A 21051-nucleotide genomic window follows, 5' to 3' on the forward strand; every position below is an offset into this window, starting at 1 on the left:
AGAGGCTTCTGCGCGGGATATTAGTTGCTCTCTGTGTTCGGAGCCCGGGATGCGAAGAAAAGGGACGGGAGGGAGAGATGGGCGATTCGACGCGAGAAAGAAGGACGGACGGGTGGCGGCGATGCCGCTACGGGACTCTTTATTTTACACCCGCGCGTTTCCCGATGTTGTTGATGCCGGGAGAGATCCCGAGTTCGCCGGGGGATTTTTTTTTATTTGAAACTCCCTGTGTCGTGATGAAGAGCGATTTTCGTCCGTCCCGCAAACGTTGATTGATACAAATGAACACGCACGCGCGCGCGCGCGTTTGCGGGAGACAGCACGTCGTATCGTTTATAATCGCGCGCGACGCGTAAAAAATATTCTCGTTTAATTAAAGAATTTGTTATTACAAACGCGCGCGCAAAAAGTGCGTCGACGCGACCGCCATCTCTGACGTTAAAATCAAATCTCGAATCCGAGTTGTTGGGAAAAAAAAAAAAAAAAAAAACCGGCAAAACAAGAAGGGAAAAATTAACGCGATTGCGAAATTAACGCCGAGAAAAAGAAATCATCGGTCCAATAATTTATGTGGAACAACGCGAGCATTTCCCGAGTAATAAGAAATCTCTCTAATGAAGAAATGCAAAAGCGACTTCCCGGATATTAGCTCGCCGGTATAAGAGGCGATGAAAATAAAGAGGACGATAAGAAGTGACGCTGACGACGAGCAGCTTTTATGCGCCTCGTGGATTCTCGAGATTCTTACGGTAGCTTCGGTGTACCCGCGCGCCTTAATCGCGTTTTACGCGAGTTCACGGGCGTATCGCTCGTATTTTATCTGTAGTTAAAAGAAAAAAAAACAACGCTCTTCAGAAGAGGGCAGCAAGATTTATCCGCGAGAGAGAAAGAGAGAGAGAGAGAAAGAAAGAGAGATTGCGGCCCTAATATTTCCCCCGTTCATTTTACACGTCACTCACGAGGGAGATATTAACGCGATCGATCGGCGGCTCCGGTCAACGGTGCGGGGCGCAAGGAGTCTCTTCCGGCCTATATTCGCGGCGGTCCTGTATACATTCCGGCGGGCTGGATGCCGCGGCCGGCCAAATCTCATTTCATGTTTGCGCTGGGCACATTGAACGGAGACAACAGTTGAGTACCAAATTGAATGGGATTGGTATATACTCTGAGATATATTCAGCGAATCGGACTCCATTGCCACTCAAGTGCTACTCGATTGTCGTCTCCGCTGAATACGGCCATTGGCTGTGACATTCATACAGGGCGACATTGAAAACTATTGTGGTAGATCCTTGTATCAATCGACGGCTATTGTAAGAAGCGAACACGCGTGTTTGTCTGTTCTGTGTGTGTGTGTGTGTGTGTGTGTGTGTTCCGCGCCAACACCAGGAAAGAAGAATTCGCACGCGCGCGAAGATTGCAAATTCCCGGTGAAACGCGAAACAACACACTACGTAAAAGCGAATTTGTTTACGTGACGTTGTAATTTAACATTACCCATTTACCCGCGGAGCTTGGTCGTATATCGTGTGTGTTTACACCTTCTACTTGTATCGTAATAAAAATGTGCGCGTGTACGTTTTCACGTGTTTACATGCATATTTCATAGTTTTCTCTTCCCGCCGCGTATCTTTTTATACGTAGTTGCGTTGTATCTATCTACGTCTTATCGCGAGCGCGCCAACCGTGTAAGGCAACACAACTCGCGCGCGCGCGCGCGCGCGCGACCCTTTATCTTCGCTCCCATTGTTATACACTTCGCCCCCGTTTCCTTTTCGTTTAATTCGCATAGACGCGACGGTGCCAGAACACTTCGAAAATCCGAGAGAAACACAGTCTCGTTGGCCTCGTTCGGTCGGTTGGTTTTCGCGAATTCGCACGAGAATTCGGGATTCAAGAAACAACGCCGCGCTCGGTCATGCTGATAGGCGAAAATAAAAAGCCGGTTTGTTGGATATTAGTTCTCCGCTTTCTTCACGGAAGCGAGAGTCACTCTCATTCGAAGATACTAATGGCCAAAATATCTCCCGCGGATTTTTGTGTGTGGCTTCTGAAAATTCGCGCGAGAGAATGCAAATGTTTTCGTTTTCGCAAGATTGCGCTGAGATTTTTCTTGTTGAGGAGAATGTCGATGCTTCCGTCTCCCGAGACCGACTCCGAAAACGAGGGAGCGAACATCGTCGCGCGAATCCTATTGGAAAAAGCGTGTGTAAATAATCACAATCGATTCTCTCGATATAATTGATTGTTGCCACTTTTATCTCGATGCTGATTAGACGTTTCTCGGATGTGTTTCTCGATTCTTGTCGTACGAATTAAGAAGCCTCGCGAGCACAACTTCGTTGCCTCTTGTACGCGAAATTCATGCGATTGAAAAACGTGACTAAAGTAGAGTCTCGTGACACGGAAGAGATGAAAAACAACACGTGACAATACTTTAGTCACGTGTCTTTAAAAACTTGACTACAGTGAAGTCACGTAACAGGGAGAAGAGGAGAAACAACACGTGACTACAGTCACGTGACTATAAATATAAATTAAATATAAACTAAATATGTACTTTGGTCACGTGTCTTTAAAAACGTGTTGGTTTTCTACTTCTCTTTCTCACTATATTTCGAATTTGAGGTTTATGCGTTTTCTACTGACATCTCTCATATGTGTAGTATATGGTGTGTAAGACGTGTATGCTAGGTGTCATCGCGGTACTGACAGGTTGAGTTTACTGACACAACACGTTAAAAAAATAATTAGAATAGCGTGCGCGTGCCTGTGCTAGTAAAAACAAAAAAAAAAGGTTTTTCATCTCCTAAGCGACTTGACTGAGTGTTTTTTATTGAACGAGATCGCCGGATCATGAATCCACAAATATCGGCACGATTCGGTCTCGCAGTGATTGCGAAACACAGACGATCGAGTTAGTTTTACAGCGCGTAGAAATAATTTTACGGGTGAGCCGTGTCGAAATTGAACTCATCAGGACACATCGCGGTTCGAGAGAGTGTCTCTCTGTACGTTTTATCGCCGCGCCAAAGGTCTAATTTCCGAACGTGCCCGAGAGGTCAACGGGCTACTTACTCTTCGGACCGATAAAGGAATTACCGGCGGTATCGATCCCTGAATTTTTATCGTGCCAAGAACGATCCGTCTCCCTTCGTGTGACGTAGCCGCGGGCACGTTCGCCCCGAGTATCGGGTTATAACCGGCCAAAGGGAGAGAAAGATTAGCGGAAGGGGAACACTCTTCCCCCCCTCCGTATCAATATTACGACCTTACGGGGGAGGATTCCCCTAATTGTGTCGGATCGTTGTTTGGAAATGAGTATGAGCATTAATTTGAGCCGGGTGTGTTTTTTCTCAAGGGTCTCGTGAGGGATAAGGCGAGATAAGTCATGATAGTGAGAGAACCGAAGAAAAACCGAAATTGACGCTTATTTGCGTGGTTTATTTTGACAGCATATTATTGCGGAGACTATTGCCGATTTTATTAAATCGAAAAAGAGAGCGATTGAAGGGTAAAAACTTTGTAGCATATATATACAGCGTGTGTATTTAGGTATTAAATTGTTTTTTCTTCCAGAAAGAGATGTTTTTTTGCAAATAAAGATAGATAGATAAATATTAACAATATATCACATTGTCTAACGACAGTGTCTTTTTTATCTTGTTGTAGATTTGAAGATGAATTGGCCACTGGTGCTGATTAGCTTTTTGCTGCCGCATTCGTGCATTCTCGGCGCATCACGTGGTAAGTTATTTCATCGAAAAGTTTCTACCACAAATATTATATGATATAAAAAAGTTAGGGGGTCAATTTACATAAATTATTAATTCTATAATTGTAAAGAATGTTTCAACAATTTTGAAAAAGAATGTTTTAACAATATTTGTTAAGTTATTAATTAATTAATGTCATTAAAGCGAATGAAGGTGAGAAGTCCGAACTCTATATAGATTTTCAGTTATAAAGAAAAATCTTACGCAATCTTTTAACAAGAGATGAAGCAAATACGCAAGCAACGTGTGACACTTCTTGCAAATTTCAGTTAAAAATCATGTGTACAAGAATCCGAATCGCTTTCCGTCGCTTCCCACGCGCTTACTGGCTCACATTAATCAATTAATAACTCAATAAATATTGCAAACAAATTTTGCAAATTGGTAAATAACTTTTCTGTTCAGATTCATCCGATCTATCTTTACACTTTGGCTTTGTCAAAATTTTTCTGACATATATATATATATATAAATAGTTTATAGCGCAAATATATATACCAAGAATTGCAAATATAAAATTAGAATAGATTTTGTTGGAAGCGCGGTGTGTCTCAGATATTAACTGACAATTAAATTAGATCTGTCAATATTACGCGTGACTTGTGTCACATTTATACAAAAAACAAACCTCGGAATCTTATTATAACTTCGAAAAAGAGTTTAAACATATATAAAAAATATATAAAAATCTTTTCTTTCACGAAGAAGAACAAGAAATCTACTTTGTGTGTTTTATGACAACTTTCGAATAATATTATTTAACAGCATTATTTTTGTTGATATTTGTTGACAACATTTGTTGATTTTAACATCTCCCTCGGAGATTTGTTATTACAACGTGTCTTGCAAAACACAGTACCGAAATGTATAAACATTCGTGTTTTATATAAGTAAACAGAACACTCTATATAACAATATTTGTGAATCGTTTTGCGCGCGCGTACACGACAAGCAATACTATTACCGCTATTCGTTACACGACCGGATATCGTTACCATCTCCCGCTGCTGTGCAACGAGCTGCAAAAGCCCCTGTGCCTAGAACCAGAAAACCCCACGAATTGGGTCATTTTTTTTTTTTTTTTTCCGTCACTGACGACGAGCGGCGGTGGTCGAGCCACGGGAGGCAGCCGGAAAATCCTTAATCCACCTCGGTCGTTCCGGAATCTGGTGTGAACCCGTGCGAGAACAACGCCGAGGGGTGGATTATGATGATCGTGAAAACAACGTACTGGGGCGTTGTCATATTCGTCGGAATGGGAAGGATGATTTTCTCGGATGTATTGCACACCGGAGCGTGACCCATAACCACGGCTCTTTTCTCCCGCTTCTTACTCAACTGTGCGCGAATAGACAAATTAATCGTCCTTCTCACATACATATATATATATATATATATATACATATATATATATATAGACACATACACACGCATACACACCCTCAGCTTCAAGCCTGGCGAAGCTAAGAAGCTCAGCGTTCGTACCTTATTTCTCTGCTCTAAGCTCCTACAATTCGATAACAGATCGTCTTATAATGACAACGGAGTTGTCTCTCTCGGTATTACACGTAGAAATACACGCTCGTTATTTCTCAAAATATATCTCAAGAAGACGTATCGCTTTGATGAAGGAGGAGGAGATCATATCTAATTTGATGTAACGGAGTTTGATCAATTTCTCTCGTTTCTTTGACGCGTGATGGGATATGATTGAATTTCGTCGTTCCCTTTAGAGGGGAAACATGATTTTCTTTATCTTGCGGAGCTTCTTCTGAAATGGCGCATGCGCGCGGGGCTCACGCTGCGGTGAGCTCGCTACCCTATTTGAAAGTTGTCCGGCAGTGTTCAACTTGTTTTGGCCCTATCGAGGCGAATCTCCCTTCACGTATGAAGGAACGGACACAATCTCCCGAGTTCGCCGGACTCGCCTGCGACCGCGAGCACGAACTTCGATTTCGAGCACACAAGAGACACCGAGTTCGCCGCCGTCCCCAACAGACGTCGATCCAGGTCAAAGTGTATTTTCTCGGTCGCACTCCGACGACAGCAAACGAACCGCAGTGGTACGCGCGCGTTCGGAATTTGCCAAACCGGACTTTCCCCTCCCTCCCCCCTTTCGGCTTAATTGGCGGCTTTCTCGCACGGGGGACCGTCTTTGACTTTCCTTTCAACGGGACGGGAGAAGTCCGGAAACTCGCCAATGGTCAGCGGCGCGAGACAATGTCGTAAAGACTCGCGATGTAACGAGCTGCGGTGAACAACTCCCGTGCCGGTGCATTCGACGAAACTCTACCTATCGTTTCAAAGATACGAGGAGCCAATGAAAACGTATCGGATACATGAGCATTCCCGGTTGCGTACTTTAATTAGATAGACGGTCTTGAATTAGCTGAAACGCAAGTTATCTTTGCGAACACAGTTTTGCTAATCATTTCGTATGAATTGAATGTTGATCATCTGTTTTTATTTTCCTATTTTTTTTTTTTTTTTTTAATGCTTTTTTGTTCGTGCAACAGGCATTAACACACATTTTAGCCGATTCGAGAAAACCGCTCGATCATCTTGCAGACTTGTGCAAGCAATCTCGACGATTTTCCAATCTATTTCAAGTACTTTTAGTCTTGAAATCTTCTCGCAGACGCGAGACGCCAATAAAGTCGCGTCATTTGTGCCCCGTGACGGTAAACCACTTCTTTCGAGTTCTTGAATTTGGTAACTAACTTAATTGGCGGCTTCGAGTCGGTCGCGAACCGTCTTTGTGGATTGAAGTGGCGCGGGACCCACGACTCTTCAGAGGGTCGTGGACGGCAACTAAGAAGCTCGAAACTTGTTAATGGCGTGGGTGTTATGGGACAATGGCGCAAAGACTGTTGAGATTGCGAGGGGACTCCAAGACTTTGTGTTTGATGCAAAACGGACCAATTAAGTTGTTAAAGAGAACACATTTTTCTCATTTTGCGAATCAAATGTCAAGGCCACGCGAAATATGTTTGTTGTCAATGTGTGTTTATACAGCGCGCGGAAAAGAGCGCAAAAAAATTGCTTTTTTTCACATCACAATTTAAAACAATGATGACAAAATCAATTGGAGAAAAAACGCAAGATCTTCGCGCGCACAATTATTATTATTTATATTTTGTCACTGAGAAGATGATCCGAGTCGACACGATCATATTAACCGCATATAGACATGGGTCTTCCAGACCCACTGAGAAATTTCAAACCGGTGTCTGTGATAAAAATTAGTTTTTTTTTTTTTTTTAACGCTTATAATTTTCGAAACCACTAGAGATTTTTTCAATTTGTTTATTTTTATCGACGCAGAATCGTTCAAACTTTCGATTTAAAAAAAAAAAAACCTTTGATCTTTCGCGGAGATATTTGATTCAAAGTCGCGTGGGTCTCACAGACTCAGCCTGTATAGCTAGGAGGTCATTTTTGTGCCTTCAATTGGTGTCTCTCGTCGTCACTTTGGAAACGGATCGAGTCGTCACACTAGTGTTTGCTGTTTTTATATCGGAATTTAGTTTTTTTTTTTTTTTGTACGTTTGACGATTGCGTAAACGAGAAATGAGGATATTCGCAGATGAAGAGTAAATGGGCAGCTACGCTATTCGATAGTAGATTTACGGCCATTACTGAGCTTAGCACATATTTAGTGAATGACAGTGAAATACAATATGGCGGATTGGTCTGCTCACAATCAGTAGAGATATAATGCCTCAACGTTGGCGAAGCCATGTTCGCTGGTTGCTAGCTAGTGGAAACAGTAAATCTAAACGCTTACACGGATACTGTGTTACATGTACAAGGATCGCGTTTATGCCGGTGAGTCGCTATTATTTCGAATATCAACGCGGTATTAAGCCGATGTAAACTGGGAGGTAAAATACTCTCCGCACAGACGCACTTACACACTTACACACACACACTTGTACACACACACACACATGGACATCGCACAGCCGGCGAATAAAATCATTCGACCACAGGTGTCATTTCCGACAATTTGCTTGCCGTTATTTTGATTTATGTCAAATTTTACCGACGTTCTCGGGGTGATTGCGGTTTTGCGCAGGAAAAAAAAAAAAAAAAAACATATTAAAATGTACTTTAAATAAATTTTATTTTGCTTTTATATCCGCGAGCTACAAAAAAAAATCTGAGCTAAACAAAAAACAAAACTAATAAAAACCACAAGCGCGCTCAAAACAATCCGAGGATTCGAAAAAAATATTTGAAAATAACCGGCAACGTTTAATTACATTTTGGTGACATGTGGAAGAGGGTTTTTTTTTTTTTTTTTTTTTTTTTTATTTCAATCTTCGCGCGCGCGCGCGAGAAAAAAACCAATACTATAATTTTGATTGCCACGCAGATTGCAGAGAGATTCACGCACGTGATAATAACACATTAAGTCTTTCCCCTATCCCCTTCCATCCGGTTTTCGTGTAAGCGCAACGCGGGTCATTTTGCTCGTATCGTAGCAATTTTGCTTTAAATGGTGACGCAAAAATTCGACGGATTTAGTTATATTCTTGTAATTCCTTTGAACAGCGCGGAGGATATTTGCTTTGAAGTAATCTGCAGCGGAAAAGGGTACGCGCGCCCCTTGATATGAATAACCTTTTTCATCGGGACAGGTTGGAGACGAGGAGAGAAGGAAAGAGAGAGAGAGAGAGAGAGAGAGAGAGAGAGAGAGAGAGAGAGAGAGAGAGAGNAGAGAGAGAGAGAGAGAGAGAGAGAGAGAGAGAGAGAGAGAGAGAGAGAGAGAGAGAGAGAGAGAAAACAAGGATGAAGAAAGGGAGGTAGGAAGGAAAAGAGAGTTAATTTTACGATGAGAAAAATGCGCGTTTACCGGCCAGTCGTGAGAAAGGGACGGGGCGAGTGCCCGAAGCAAAGCGCTGAATTCGTTTCTTGTCCCTGGCGAGTGGTTTTGTACCTTTGTAATAAAACTGCATTTCCATTTCCGCGTACAACGCGCGCGCGTTGAAATTAACGTTACGCGGAGACGGGCATTACACGGAGTTTCCGGTTAATGGACCGTAACGTTTATATCTGGCTGCTCTTACAGCAATTTATCGGCGACGCGATAAACGCACGTTGCCGACACACCCGCGACTCCATTGACACTGACGAATCGGCCGAAGCGGTTTGTGCACTTCGCAAATTTACGCTCTCGCGTCTTTTTCAGAAATTACGCCGCATCCGAAAATCCTGACGATAGCCGTAAAAAAGACAAAAAAAAGGAACAGTGTTTTCTCAACACACACACGACGATGGAAAAAATAAATAAATAAATAAATAAATAAAATCCGAAAATCACGACGGAAAACGACGGGTCGATTCGACCCCTATACCCGTTTCTTCTTCTTTTCACCTTCGCGAAACCTTACGAGTTTCCCCTTCGCGACGAGAGAGGAGGAAACTCGACGATGTTTGTGCGCGAGGGCACGGCGCTTTTACGGAGCCGCACATAATTTTCCGCGCCGACTGCTTGCGCTCCGTGGGTGGTTGGGTTCGGTGGATCATCCTTATCTGACCGGCTGGCAGATATGCACGTTCCTTCGGCCGAGATAAGGCGCATCCGACGCGCCGGTGAATTTTAGCGATCGTGCGCTGCTGCCTCGCCGTCTCGGATTGTTCCATCCTCCGCGTTATCCCCCCGCGAGACGTCTGATTTAGTAGCCCATAATCGCCCGCGGGATATTTGCCTTGCGTGTTACGCGCGCCGATCGGATAAAGCGTGTGCGTCGCGGATATCATTTAAGAGCGCGCACGGTTTAATGCGCGCGCGCGCCGTCGCCTTCCGATCGCACGTGCCTCGGCGTTAAATCGCGATCCCCCGATTTCGCTGTACTACTTCGTCCGTACTAATTGCTTGTTGTGCTTGTTGCGATATCCGAACTGAATGGTTCTCGTATGGATTATCCCGTTTAACCCGTCGCGAAACAGACCGGGTCTCCCAGACCCACCCGAAACTTTCACACCGATGTTTCTGAGAGTGAAAATTTAGTTTCTTTTCGAAAATACTAGACATTTTTTTCAATCTTTTCGTTGATCGACGCAGAATCGTTCGATTCACAAAAAAAGAAGGAAAAACTAATTGAAAAAAAAAATTAATTTTTCGCGGAGATGTTCGATTTTTAAGATCAACGCGAGTCTCACAGTCCGACTAGCAGACGTTTTTTGGAATCTGTGTTCACGAGGAGTTAATTAAAATTTCAGAACAAAAAGAAGAGGGAACAGCAGGTTCATTAAGGAAACAGCAAACCGATATATTCCTCAACGTCGTGAATACCGATTTTTCATGAGTTCGACGAATTATTAACAAAAGCGCGACGTCAAAAAAAAAAAAAAAAAAAAAAAAAAACACGTATCTTGCAAAAACTCAAATTGCGCTGTTCCGCCGTGAATTTGATCGGACGAAAGCGCGGCATGCAAAAGCGTTAAATTTTCATAGTCGCGATATCCGCGCGAGAACGCGCACGAAGCGAATATATATATATATATATATATATATACATATATATATGGTTCGCCCGCGTTCTCTCGTCCTTGATCCCTCTCTCGTTTCCGTGGCGCAGAAAGAGGAGCACACCACGTGGAAGGTTAATCAGAGTCAAGGCAAATAAGCGAAGCTACCCCGCTCAGTAATTAGCGAGGTCCGTTAAAGTGGATTCCAACGCCGGTGTGCACACCCGCGCCTGCGCGCGCGCGCGCCTCTCGCGAACGAGAAAGGAACGCAAAAAAGGAGCGTCGCGACGACGATTAAAAGCCGCCCCCGACGACGCGTTCTCCTTTTTCGCGTCCCGGACACTTGCTGTCTCTAATAAAGCCGAAAACGTTTTGTCGGACATTAAACTTGTGAACGTACGTTCCCGAAGAAGGGAAAATACGTTTAAGGCGGCGGATCGGTGATTAAAACGGCGGGATTGTTGCCCGGCGGCAATTGAACGCGTAATTGGCGCCGTGGAATGCGGACCGTTGATGCAGTTTATCTGTTTTGCCGATTCGTTTAATGCCCATCCATCGATACCCTTCGGTTCTTAATGACCAGCACGCAATTAATATGTGAGGACGGTATAGCATTGTTTGTGCAATAATAATAATAATAATAATAATAATAATAATAATAATAATAATAATAATAATAATGATAACAATAACAACGCAACAACAATAATAATAACGTTATTAATATTGCATTACGTTTCGCGAGCGTTGCAATTTGTTCATAGATTTATTCGATTGATAAATTGAATCACGTTTATGACACTAACGCAATTTATTGTGTACTTCAACGTTCGTACACAATATATATCTCTCTCGCTCGGGGAATCGTTCGTTAATTCGCACACCCTCGCGTACTCTCATTAACCTCTCTCTCTCTCTCTCTCTCTGTTTGCGACGCGCGTAAAGCACTCGAGGCGCCGTGTGTTATCTCGTTCTCTGTATCGAGCTGTTACCCTACGAAATCTCACCTGTCTGTGCGCGCGAGCGTCATCATCGGAATACGCGGCGCGGCCATTCAAGCTGCGCGCTGTTATCGGGGATGCGAAAAAAAAAAAAAAAAGGAGGAGGAAGCATTTCCGGTGGGACGCGGAATAACGTGTGCGGGAACGCGAAACGTCGGGCGGGGGGTGGTGGAGGGGAGGGAGGAAAGGGAAATAGAGAGAACAACGGCGGATCTGGCGGGGACGGAAAATCGGAAGCTCAGCTCCCGACCGAGTTTTTCGGTGGCATTACCGATTTATATTTTACGCCGGATTTACCGTCGGATGTGTATGTTTTTAATATCCTGGATGCACACGCCCGCGCGCGCGCGCACCGATGCATCTCTCGCTCGGCGAACATTCAGCCGAGCACGCACAGAACTATCCGCCAACCCCCCCCCCCCCGTTTTCTGCAGCAGTTGTCCTCTCTCACACACCATCTCGCACTTTCTCTCATTCCTACACAAATCCGCGATCTTTTATCCGCTTTCCCATTCGCCGTCTCTCTCTCTTTTTCTCTATCTCTCTTTTTCTCTATCTCTATCTTTCGGATTTTCTCCGTCCCGCCCATCTGCCTTTCTGGTTTCCACTCGCTCCCGTGCTTTCCGACATTTCCGTGTCTTTTCCGCGACTTTTCTCTCCTTTCCACGCTCGCCCACTTCGTGATCCTTTAAAATCCTTCTCTTTGTGCTCGCCTCCCTCGCGCTATTCATTTTCCCCGAGTAACACCACCCTCTTGACTCGCCTCTGGCGAGCGTTAATTTCGTTTTAGTACGCGCGGCGCGCTACTACACACCGGTCGTGTCCGCGACTCCGTCCGGTTTCGCACGACGGATTAGTAAGTGCGCCACGTCACGTTGTATTTCGCTTAATTTCATTTTATGTACACACACACACACACACGCGCGCGCGCGCGCGCGCGTGAGAAGTTACCCGCGCGCGCGTTTCTTCTCTTCGCGAGAATTCTTTGATCAATTTGAAGCTGATTTTATTTCTCCGCGAAAAACTACGAGAGAAAAACACAATTTACACGCGATGAACGTATAAATTGTGTGTGTGTGTTTTTTTTACGTGTCTCTTTTTATCTCTCTCTCTCTTTTTTTAACAATTTTAACACGAAGAGAAACGATAGAGATTTTGCTTTTTTGCGCCTTGTATTCCTTTCCGCGATGATTAAAGTATCGAGAACCGACCGACTATCGCGCGAAGAATATACACTCGTGCGCGCGCGCGCGCGCGCGCCTATTAATATCGCGGCAAATTGAATATTCAACGCGCGCGTTTCCTCCTACAGTACGAATATATATACATACATATATATATATATATATGTATATATATATGTACGGACACGAGTACACACGAGGCGAACGGGCGAGCGCCCGTGTAAGAGCCCCGGATGGAGGCGCGCTTTCGCGATTAAATGCGCGCCGGCCAGTCCCGGTGTTTGTGTACGCGATCAAACCTGTTTTTGTTCGTCTGGACCGTACACGGCCGAGGGTTCTCCTGGCTGCTCCTCTCGTCGGCGGAAGACACGGGAATAGATAGACAGAGCGAACGGGGGGAAAAGAGAGATGGAAACCCGTGCGGGACACGACAGAAAGGGATGGTCGGCGGCGGCGGCGGCGGCGCAACGGCGCGTTCCGGATAGTCGTCGCTTTGTATTTGCCCATTAATAGCGAACTACCATCCTAGCCCCCCCCCCCCCCCGGTTGCCAAGTCGACGCTGAGAAATTAGCGGAGGCGCTAATTGTGTTATGTAACCTAGTTAGCGATGTGTACACTTGGCAATTCAAAACGAAGATCCTCGCCTCGGCCTATCCTTCCCCTCCGTCCGCGGTCGTCGCTCATCCTCCTCTCTCTCTCTCTCTCTCTCCCCCCCCGCGACGGCAAAACGTGCTACCTTCTCGGATGAACCTTGAACCCTCGTAGCTGCAAGCGCGCGCGAGCCGCCTACCGAACGAGCTTTTTCGTCCTAATTACCTAATCGTTGTCGTTCCCTCCTTCACCGAGGAGGATTTCGTATGTTTGCTCGGCTATTTGCTTCCTCTCTCTCTCCCTCTCTCTCGCCCGCGCGGCCGTGATGCACGACACCCAAGTTCGAGCCTCGATTTGCATAATGTGTAAACTTGCTCGTTCGCATATACGCGAGACGCGTACTCGATTTTCGCCTCCGAAAACGAGTCGAACACGAGCGCTAATTTGTCGCGTCGGACAATTCCGGCGTTGTGGACGCTTGTGTTCGCTTCGTTGAATCTCCGGCGAGAGTTCTCTTCGTGAAAGTACAACCCGCAACATAACCCGGGGATGACCGTCTCGAGCTCGTCGCGAGCGGAACGCGCGCCCGCCGTCCTATTTCGCGGTTTGCGTCTTACATGCGGTAGGAAAGAGAATGGGGGGCGGCGGAGGGAGGAGGAATTATACGACGCGCGGCTGGAAGGAGATTTGCCGGCGGCGGCGACGGCCGTTTCCGCGGAAACGAGTTTGCTGGTAGTTAGCCGCCCACGAGAGAACGTATGTAAACAATGCAAGCGCGCAAGCCAACGAGCGGAAACGGAATGATATTTGCGCGAATTAATCTTTGCGAGATTGAAAACCCGGCGCGTCTACATTATTTCCGAGTTTGCTGAGCCCGCGGCTCCGAAGCGGAGCGCGAGAAATGCGCGCGGAATGTTGCGCGATAGAGAAACGGAAGAGAAACGCCGCGGACTCTCTCTGTCTGTGTATATGTATATGTATACATATATATATACATATATATATATATATATATATATATATATACACACACATGTACGCGGAAACTGCGTTTTCGACAAAACGGCGCGCGCCGTGCACGCTTTTGTGCGTGCGCACATAAGAATTATACGGTCAACAACAGAGCGATGTCCCGCCTGTGCCCGCTTTCGAAACGGTCCGCACACAACAGCGGCCGCGCGCGGTCGGGCCGCAACTCCACCTCAATTAAAACTGATGGTTCCATACTGTTCTCGAGCGGGAATGGAGCGCTCGCAATTTGCAGTGACACAACACGCTAAGTGCAGAGTCGGGGAGAGGGGAGTGCGAGCGAGCGAGCGAGCGAGCGAGCAAGCGCGCGCGCGGGGATGCCCGCACCTGTATGTACACATATATACAAGCCCGGGTGTATAAAGCGCTTTCACGAGCCTTTCACGAGCGCCAGAGTTTCACTGGCGCGCGCGTCACAGTAAGCGCGTCTGCAACGCACCTAACGCCCCGGTAACCCTTCAATACTATTACAGCCCTATTGACGACGCGATGACGATCTCTGTCATCCCGGGTCATGTGAGCCTTCCTTCTCCACCTCCTTCTCTCCGGAGCTCTCTGCCGGAGTTTAACACGCTCACGAACGCGAAACCGCAGACGCTGATGTGACGTCGATGGCCGCGTATATACGGTGTGTATATATCGATAAAAGCCGCGTGCGCGGCATTTTGCGCGAGAAAAAGGGCGAAGAGAATCCTTTTTCTTCTTCTTCAGTCTTTCTCGCGAAATCTTCAATGTCGCAATATTGAGACATTCTCCCTTCTCCTCCCTCTACCCCGTTTCTCAGGGAGCGGATTCCCGCGTCCTGACATTCGACGTTGTGTCACGTGAACGACAAGTGAACGAAGAGGAACTTTATCATACTTCTTACGCACAGGACAGGTTGCTCCCTTGCTCAATGGCTTACCCTCTCAAACATCGTGACACAATGCCAATGCGGACTCTCTCCTTCTTCTCTTGTCGCTCTCTTTCTTTCTCTCTCTCTCTCTCTCTCTCTCCCTCTTTATATCCTTTCACCTTTCAATCCGTCAGCTGTGTTCCCGGAGAACAGCCGCCCTTCTTCTTCGACGGCACCTTCTCTCCTTCTCGCCGCAATAAAATTTATCTTGCCGCGCCACGTGCAAGCGCGTGCACGCGAAACGACACCGTCGCGGGCACCGGCTCCCCCCCTCACCCCCCGTCAAGGTTTTTTTGTCGTGTTGCAGAGATCATTCTCGCGGAAACGCGGCGACCCCGATTACCGTCGACCCGATACGAAGCCGCATCCCCCCCTCCCTGTCTCGTTTACGCGAGAGGTTGAAATCCGGTGAGATCTCTTCGGATGATCAAACCTCTCGCCCGTTTCTATCATTCGGCCGCTATTCTCTCCCGACACGTTTCACCCGCGCGCGCTCGTACGTTTATATACAAACGCGCTCGGCCATGTGCGGCGCTTTCCGCACAGAGATTGTCCCAATTTTTTATCGTCTCGTCGTTTTATTCGACTCGTTTTATCGCGAGTTTACGTCCGGACGCGAAGGTTTTGATGGACTCTCTCACGGAACCGTTTTTTCAACGCCTGTATCAATTTCGAGCGCGAATCGCCGCGCGAAGAGAGTAAAACGTCGCACGGAAGGATTTCCCTTCCGCGCGAATCGCGGAATATTGCCGAGGATTTGCAAAGGACGAAAGAATATCGCGTCTCTTCTTCGTAGTTTTTGTCCGCGATATCTTAACAAGCAAATAGAATTTTTGCAAATTCGGTTTATCTTCATTCTCGACAAAAAATCCGAGCGAAATCTTTTCTTCTTCTTCTTCTTCTTCTTCTCCTTTCTCTCTCTCTCTCTGTCTCTCCCTCGATACGTTATACAACAGTTCTTTCCTTGTTTTCATAAAATGTGAAATAGCAACTCACGTGTCCAGCGCGGGATAACCGCGCGGAGACCGGAGATTCGCGAGTGTACACACAGTCTGGAGATTTGTCTCGCTAAATCTACTCTATGAACCTCCGCAGAATCTGAAACCAGCTTGCTCTAGCTCTAGATAAACAGTACACAATTCACGGGGAGCAAGAGATAGACAAGTCCATAAATATAATGGAAGAGTTTCGTTCCGAGCGTGTGCGTGTCCCGTCAATTTTAAAATATGTATCCGTACGTACGTTCTAAAAAAAAAAAAAAAATGTACAATTGTGCGCGTTTATTTTTACGAACATTATTAATTTCGGAAGGAAAATGGGCGACATTTTCACGAAAGTTTTTTTTGCGCTGCGTTTTTTAGTTTCCAACGTGTGTGATATTTTTGACATCAATATATTCGCAAACAAGAAAGAGAGAGAGAGAGAGAGAGAGAGAAAGAGAACATTATCAATTTCATATTCTCTTTATGACGTATTGCAATTAAATTTTGCGAACACATGTAATATTCGTCGGGCGCGGCGTTTCTACTAAATTCCACACACACATACACACACAAACAAACACACACGTGAAATATAAACTTTCGTATATCATTTCCGCTTCTCTCTTGCACGGTGGTTGCATTTAGCAAAACATTATTAAGTCCCATACTTATTCGCTTTAAAATGGACTGAGGCGCAAGGATGCATAAACACGTGCCGTGCGCATTTGTGTGTGTTTGGCCGTGCCGTATCCTCGTAAACATCCCCGCAGAATACAGCGCGCCGATACGAAGCACGAACTTTCCGCGCGCGCCTGGCTACAATATATTTCGGCGCATGCTGATTTCCATACGGCGGCTGTGTAAACGCGTAAGAGTTTTAATCGCATCCGCGCACGACACACGCATCGAGGCGCGTGCATATCGAGACACACTGTGTGTGCCGCTCGCACTTCCCCCCGGAGTGGGTCAAGCAACCAGCGAGATCTTTTCTTCTCTGTGTGTGTATGTGTGTGTGTGTGTGTGTGTGTATGTCTGCACGACGTAAATGTAATACAGTTTGCGCGCGCGCGCGCGTGCACGCGTGTGTGTATGCGATAATACACGCGTATAATACCAGACACGAACGGTAACGTCGCGCTGGATACGATAGCGAAGTTTCAACAATACAAAATATCGGCCGTCACTGGAACCGTCTGCTGGCGTCACAAAGCCCACCATCTGTCACGAATGGAGAAAGCAGTTCTGTGTGTCACATTTTTCGTGCGATGTGTATAATAGTAAAAATAAAAATATAAAACCGGGGAGGGCAATTTTGGAAAAGAAACTGAGACAGTAAAAATCGGTATATATATATATTTTCGCATGCGTCGCAGCGTTAGTCCGATGTGTATTTGCAAAAATATAAATATCGACGCGAATATAAATATGCGCACGCGTGTAAACAACCCAGTGTGTTTAATGAAAAAGTGTAAATATAAAAATACACTTTGCAGAAATGTACAGAGGTTTGAAAAATGTTGCGCGCATACACACGCACGCACACGTATACACAGCCAAGATGTGAGAATAGATCAAGTCAGTCCGAGAAGAGAAAGATCATTTTGCGAAATTGTTGAGTTGTTCATTAAAATAAATTTGAACCAATGAGCGCGATGGTCCGGATTCTGTAGACGCGTATAAAGTTTTCGATTGTAAGTGACTTGTGCAATGTTCCCCCCTCTCACCGAGAGGCGGCGGAGCGAGCGAGCGGCGCGATCAGCTGATTTTCACGGCGGTGTAACTGAAAACAATCATACACGTCCATACGAAGTAAATCATCGCTCGCCACATGCGCTCATTGATTCGTCAATTTATTAATTAACAACTCTCAACAAATATATTTTGCAAAATGACAAATGACTTTTCAGATATACCCGATCAGATAATACCCCCTCACGCTTCTCGGCTGCGTCAAAATTGTCCAGACACCCTGTATATACGCGTGAGTATTTAAAGCGCGAATTGTTACTTGGAGGAAGTATTGATCTCGAGAAGAGAGAAAAGAGAAAGGTGTGTTTCACAAGTAAAACGCGAATGAAATCGGAGTCCTCGTTGCCCTTAGTTACGCGCATCGCGATACCCATCAGCTGGCGATCGATAAGTACGAAGTCACCAAAGTGTCGACTTACTTACCTAACAATTTAATCGGCGCGAACGCCCACCCACGACTCCCGTTCTCTCTCCCTCTCTCTCTCTCTCTCTCTCTTTCTCTCTCCCGCCCCGTGTCGTCGTCGATAAGCTTTAAGCGGGGATGCCGGCGCCAAGATCGCACCACCATCGGCCAAGAGAGACCAACTAGGAAAATCGCCGACCGGAGAATCGAACGGCCAACGCGGGGAAGGGGGGGCTGAATAGACGCAACGACCAAGGAGACCCTCACGGGCGATCTATTATGTGATTGCTCATTATTGTTTTACGGCTCCCGGTCGTAGTCAGTCAGCGACTCCGAAGAACCCGAGAAAGGCGAGTGAAAAGGACGAAGAAGTATATAGTAGGTGTCACTTCTCTCTTGAGAGAAAGAGAGGAAGAGAGTGAGGACGACGAGAGAGAGAGAGAGAGAGAGAGAGAGAGAGAATGGAGGACGGTAATAAAATCAAAGTGTTCGATGAGGTGTTTCTCAAAGCATCCCTCGGATGGAACAGAGGGCGGACACCTCGAGGAACTCGCGCAAAGGCATATAATTACACGTCGCGGGCAATGTGTTGATTTCGACGCACATTGTTCATTCCGATCTCGTTTGTACCACGACGACCGGTGAATTTTAATTCACGCACCAACGGGGGTTCTTCACGTTTAGACGCGCGGGACGATACGCAAGGTTGCTCGATGAAAAAAAAAATCAATACGTAATCGCCCTTAATTCGAAATCTTCTCCCTCGCACGATTCATCACATCTATCGGATATACCCTGAAATCTTATCACGCGTGTGTCGTCATCGACGCGTCTAATTAAGTCACGGGATTTCGTTTCAGACGTTTTTTTTTTTTTTTTTTTTTTTTTTTTTTTTTTTTTTTTTTTTTTTTTTTTTTTTTTCAGTCCACGGAGAACCGACATTAATTAGTGAAAAAAAATGTGTCGCGCGTGATGCAAAAGTTGCGTCTTCGTGCGGCTCGCGCGGTCGCGCGAAAGAGCTCTTCGTCGTTTTCCGGAATTGCTTTCGCGCGGAGTCGCACCGCCCTTGTGTGTTTTTGGTCGTCGGTATACAGTAGACGAGAGAAAACAGATTGCGGAATTCCCGATCGCGTCGTCGCTTTTGTCGAACGAAGAGCACATTCGCGCGGGCGAAAGACATCGATAGAGGTCGATAGACGACGGCTCTCCTCCCCCCCTCCCGCCCTCTTCGGAAAATGCTTTTGGGGTTACCCGGTTTAGTATCCGTTTCCGCGAACTCGTTTGCGTCGCGCCGCGGCGGTGGAAAATACGAACGACTTGCTCGCAACAATGCCGATACGAGTAAACGAGGTCGAAACGAGTCCCTGCAAACGCGCGCCGCGGCGGTCTCTGCAGATAGAAATAGATTTTCTGCATGCACTCTCTCTCTCTCTCTCTCTCCGCGTCAGTCATCCCCTATCTATTCCCTTTTACTGCCCTTTTTCGTTTCTTGCGCGCCGGAAATATCTTCCAGGTGAACGGCCTTACGCGCGAAAGAGCGGCGCGAATGACCGTCTCTCCGCCATCTCCGAACGAACGAACACCATCGTCGTCGCGCAGTTATAAACGCGCTCGTCGTTCGCCTTTTGCGCGCGCACGTGCGCTGCTGCTCTTTTTGAGTTTCGCGTGCGCGAATCATCAACATGCTTGCGCGCGCGCGCGCGCACACACACGCACACAAAAGTAATTGCATTGTCGCGCATATATTTGTCCGCAAATCGACGCGATTCGAAGCGATTCGATTGAAAATATCGAGAAAAACAAACGATCGCGTTTTATTTTATTCATATAACACAAGTTTTTTAAACATACATATCTTTGTAATCTTATATAAACGCGTGACTTTTTTAAAAAAAGGCGAATAATTTTTTCTTACATTTAATATTCATACTCGCGCGCGTCCGCTCGCGAATTCGTCGCGCAATCGAGCAACGCTTCTCTCGCGAAAGAAAGAGGACAGGTAACAACAAACACTACGGAAACACTCTGTTCCCGTCGGGGGCCATAAATAACGGACCGGCGCTTGGCGCAACTCCTGCTGGTTGAAACGGAGCGGAAAAGGGCGTCGCTCGTCTCCCGAACTAATAAATATTCGGATAGCGGGCTTTATAAGCGGATAAACATCTCGATAATTCTCCTCAAGAAAATACGAGAGAGGAATATAAGGCGGCGAGCGAGATGCATCCCAATACAATGCAAGAAGCGAAATCCTCTTTCGCCGCTTTCGACAACCCTCGATGTCTCCTCATGCCGTCCGTATTTTCCTCGGGCTGTGGGTTTGACGTTTAGAGAGTTTAAACACACTCGCTTTCTTGCACGAGTGAATAATTTCACGTTTTAACCGCGGTTTTGCAATATCGATGTCGAACAGGATGTCGAGAGATAACTCTGTGTCTCGTGATACGCAATTTCGCGAATTACAAACATTAAAACAAACACACACACACACACACACACGCGCGTGGTCGTGTCGAACAAAAGAAAAGTTTCTCTCGCATCGTATATTTATTTTAGATGAGAAATGTTTAAACATTTTGTTGTTTCTCTCTCCGCTTGATTGACTTTTAAAGCCCTATGTTTGAACAAAAAGCCAGAGAGAGAGAGAGAGAGAGAGAGAGAAGCGATAAAATTTATATAATTATCAAACGCGCGTGTTTTGAATAAATATCGGAGCCTTTTTTTTTTTTTTTTTTTTTTTTTTTTTTTTTTTTTTTTTTTTTTATCAATTATTTGCGCGATTCTATCTGTCCCGCGAGAGGGATCGCCGTATATAATCAGCATTTTATATTGACGCAAATGCACCGGGGCGCGGGCGCAGACGTCAAACACAATGGAACGCGGAATGCTCTTTGTTGTCATCGCCGTCGTCCCGATAATCTCCACGACTTCTCTGTCTCCGCTCAACAGTACGCGTCCAGGATCA

General features: G+C 46.0%; 1 protein-coding gene across 1 annotated transcript in view; it reads left to right on the forward strand.

Annotated features, from left to right (window-relative positions):
* The window catches only part of LOC109855264, a 261852-nt gene that overhangs the window by 130030 nt on the left and 110771 nt on the right, over positions 1 to 21051 (forward strand). The window contains exon 3 of the mRNA XM_020429317.1: positions 3673 to 3747. Coding sequence (XP_020284906.1) covers positions 3681 to 3747 — 67 coding nt within the window. The 5' untranslated portion in view covers positions 3673 to 3680. The remainder of the gene's footprint in view (positions 1 to 3672; positions 3748 to 21051) is intronic.

Source organism: Pseudomyrmex gracilis, unplaced genomic scaffold (genome assembly GCF_002006095.1).
Source record: "Pseudomyrmex gracilis isolate BER0280 unplaced genomic scaffold, ASM200609v1 scaffold_85, whole genome shotgun sequence".
Taxonomy (NCBI): domain Eukaryota; kingdom Metazoa; phylum Arthropoda; class Insecta; order Hymenoptera; family Formicidae; genus Pseudomyrmex; species Pseudomyrmex gracilis.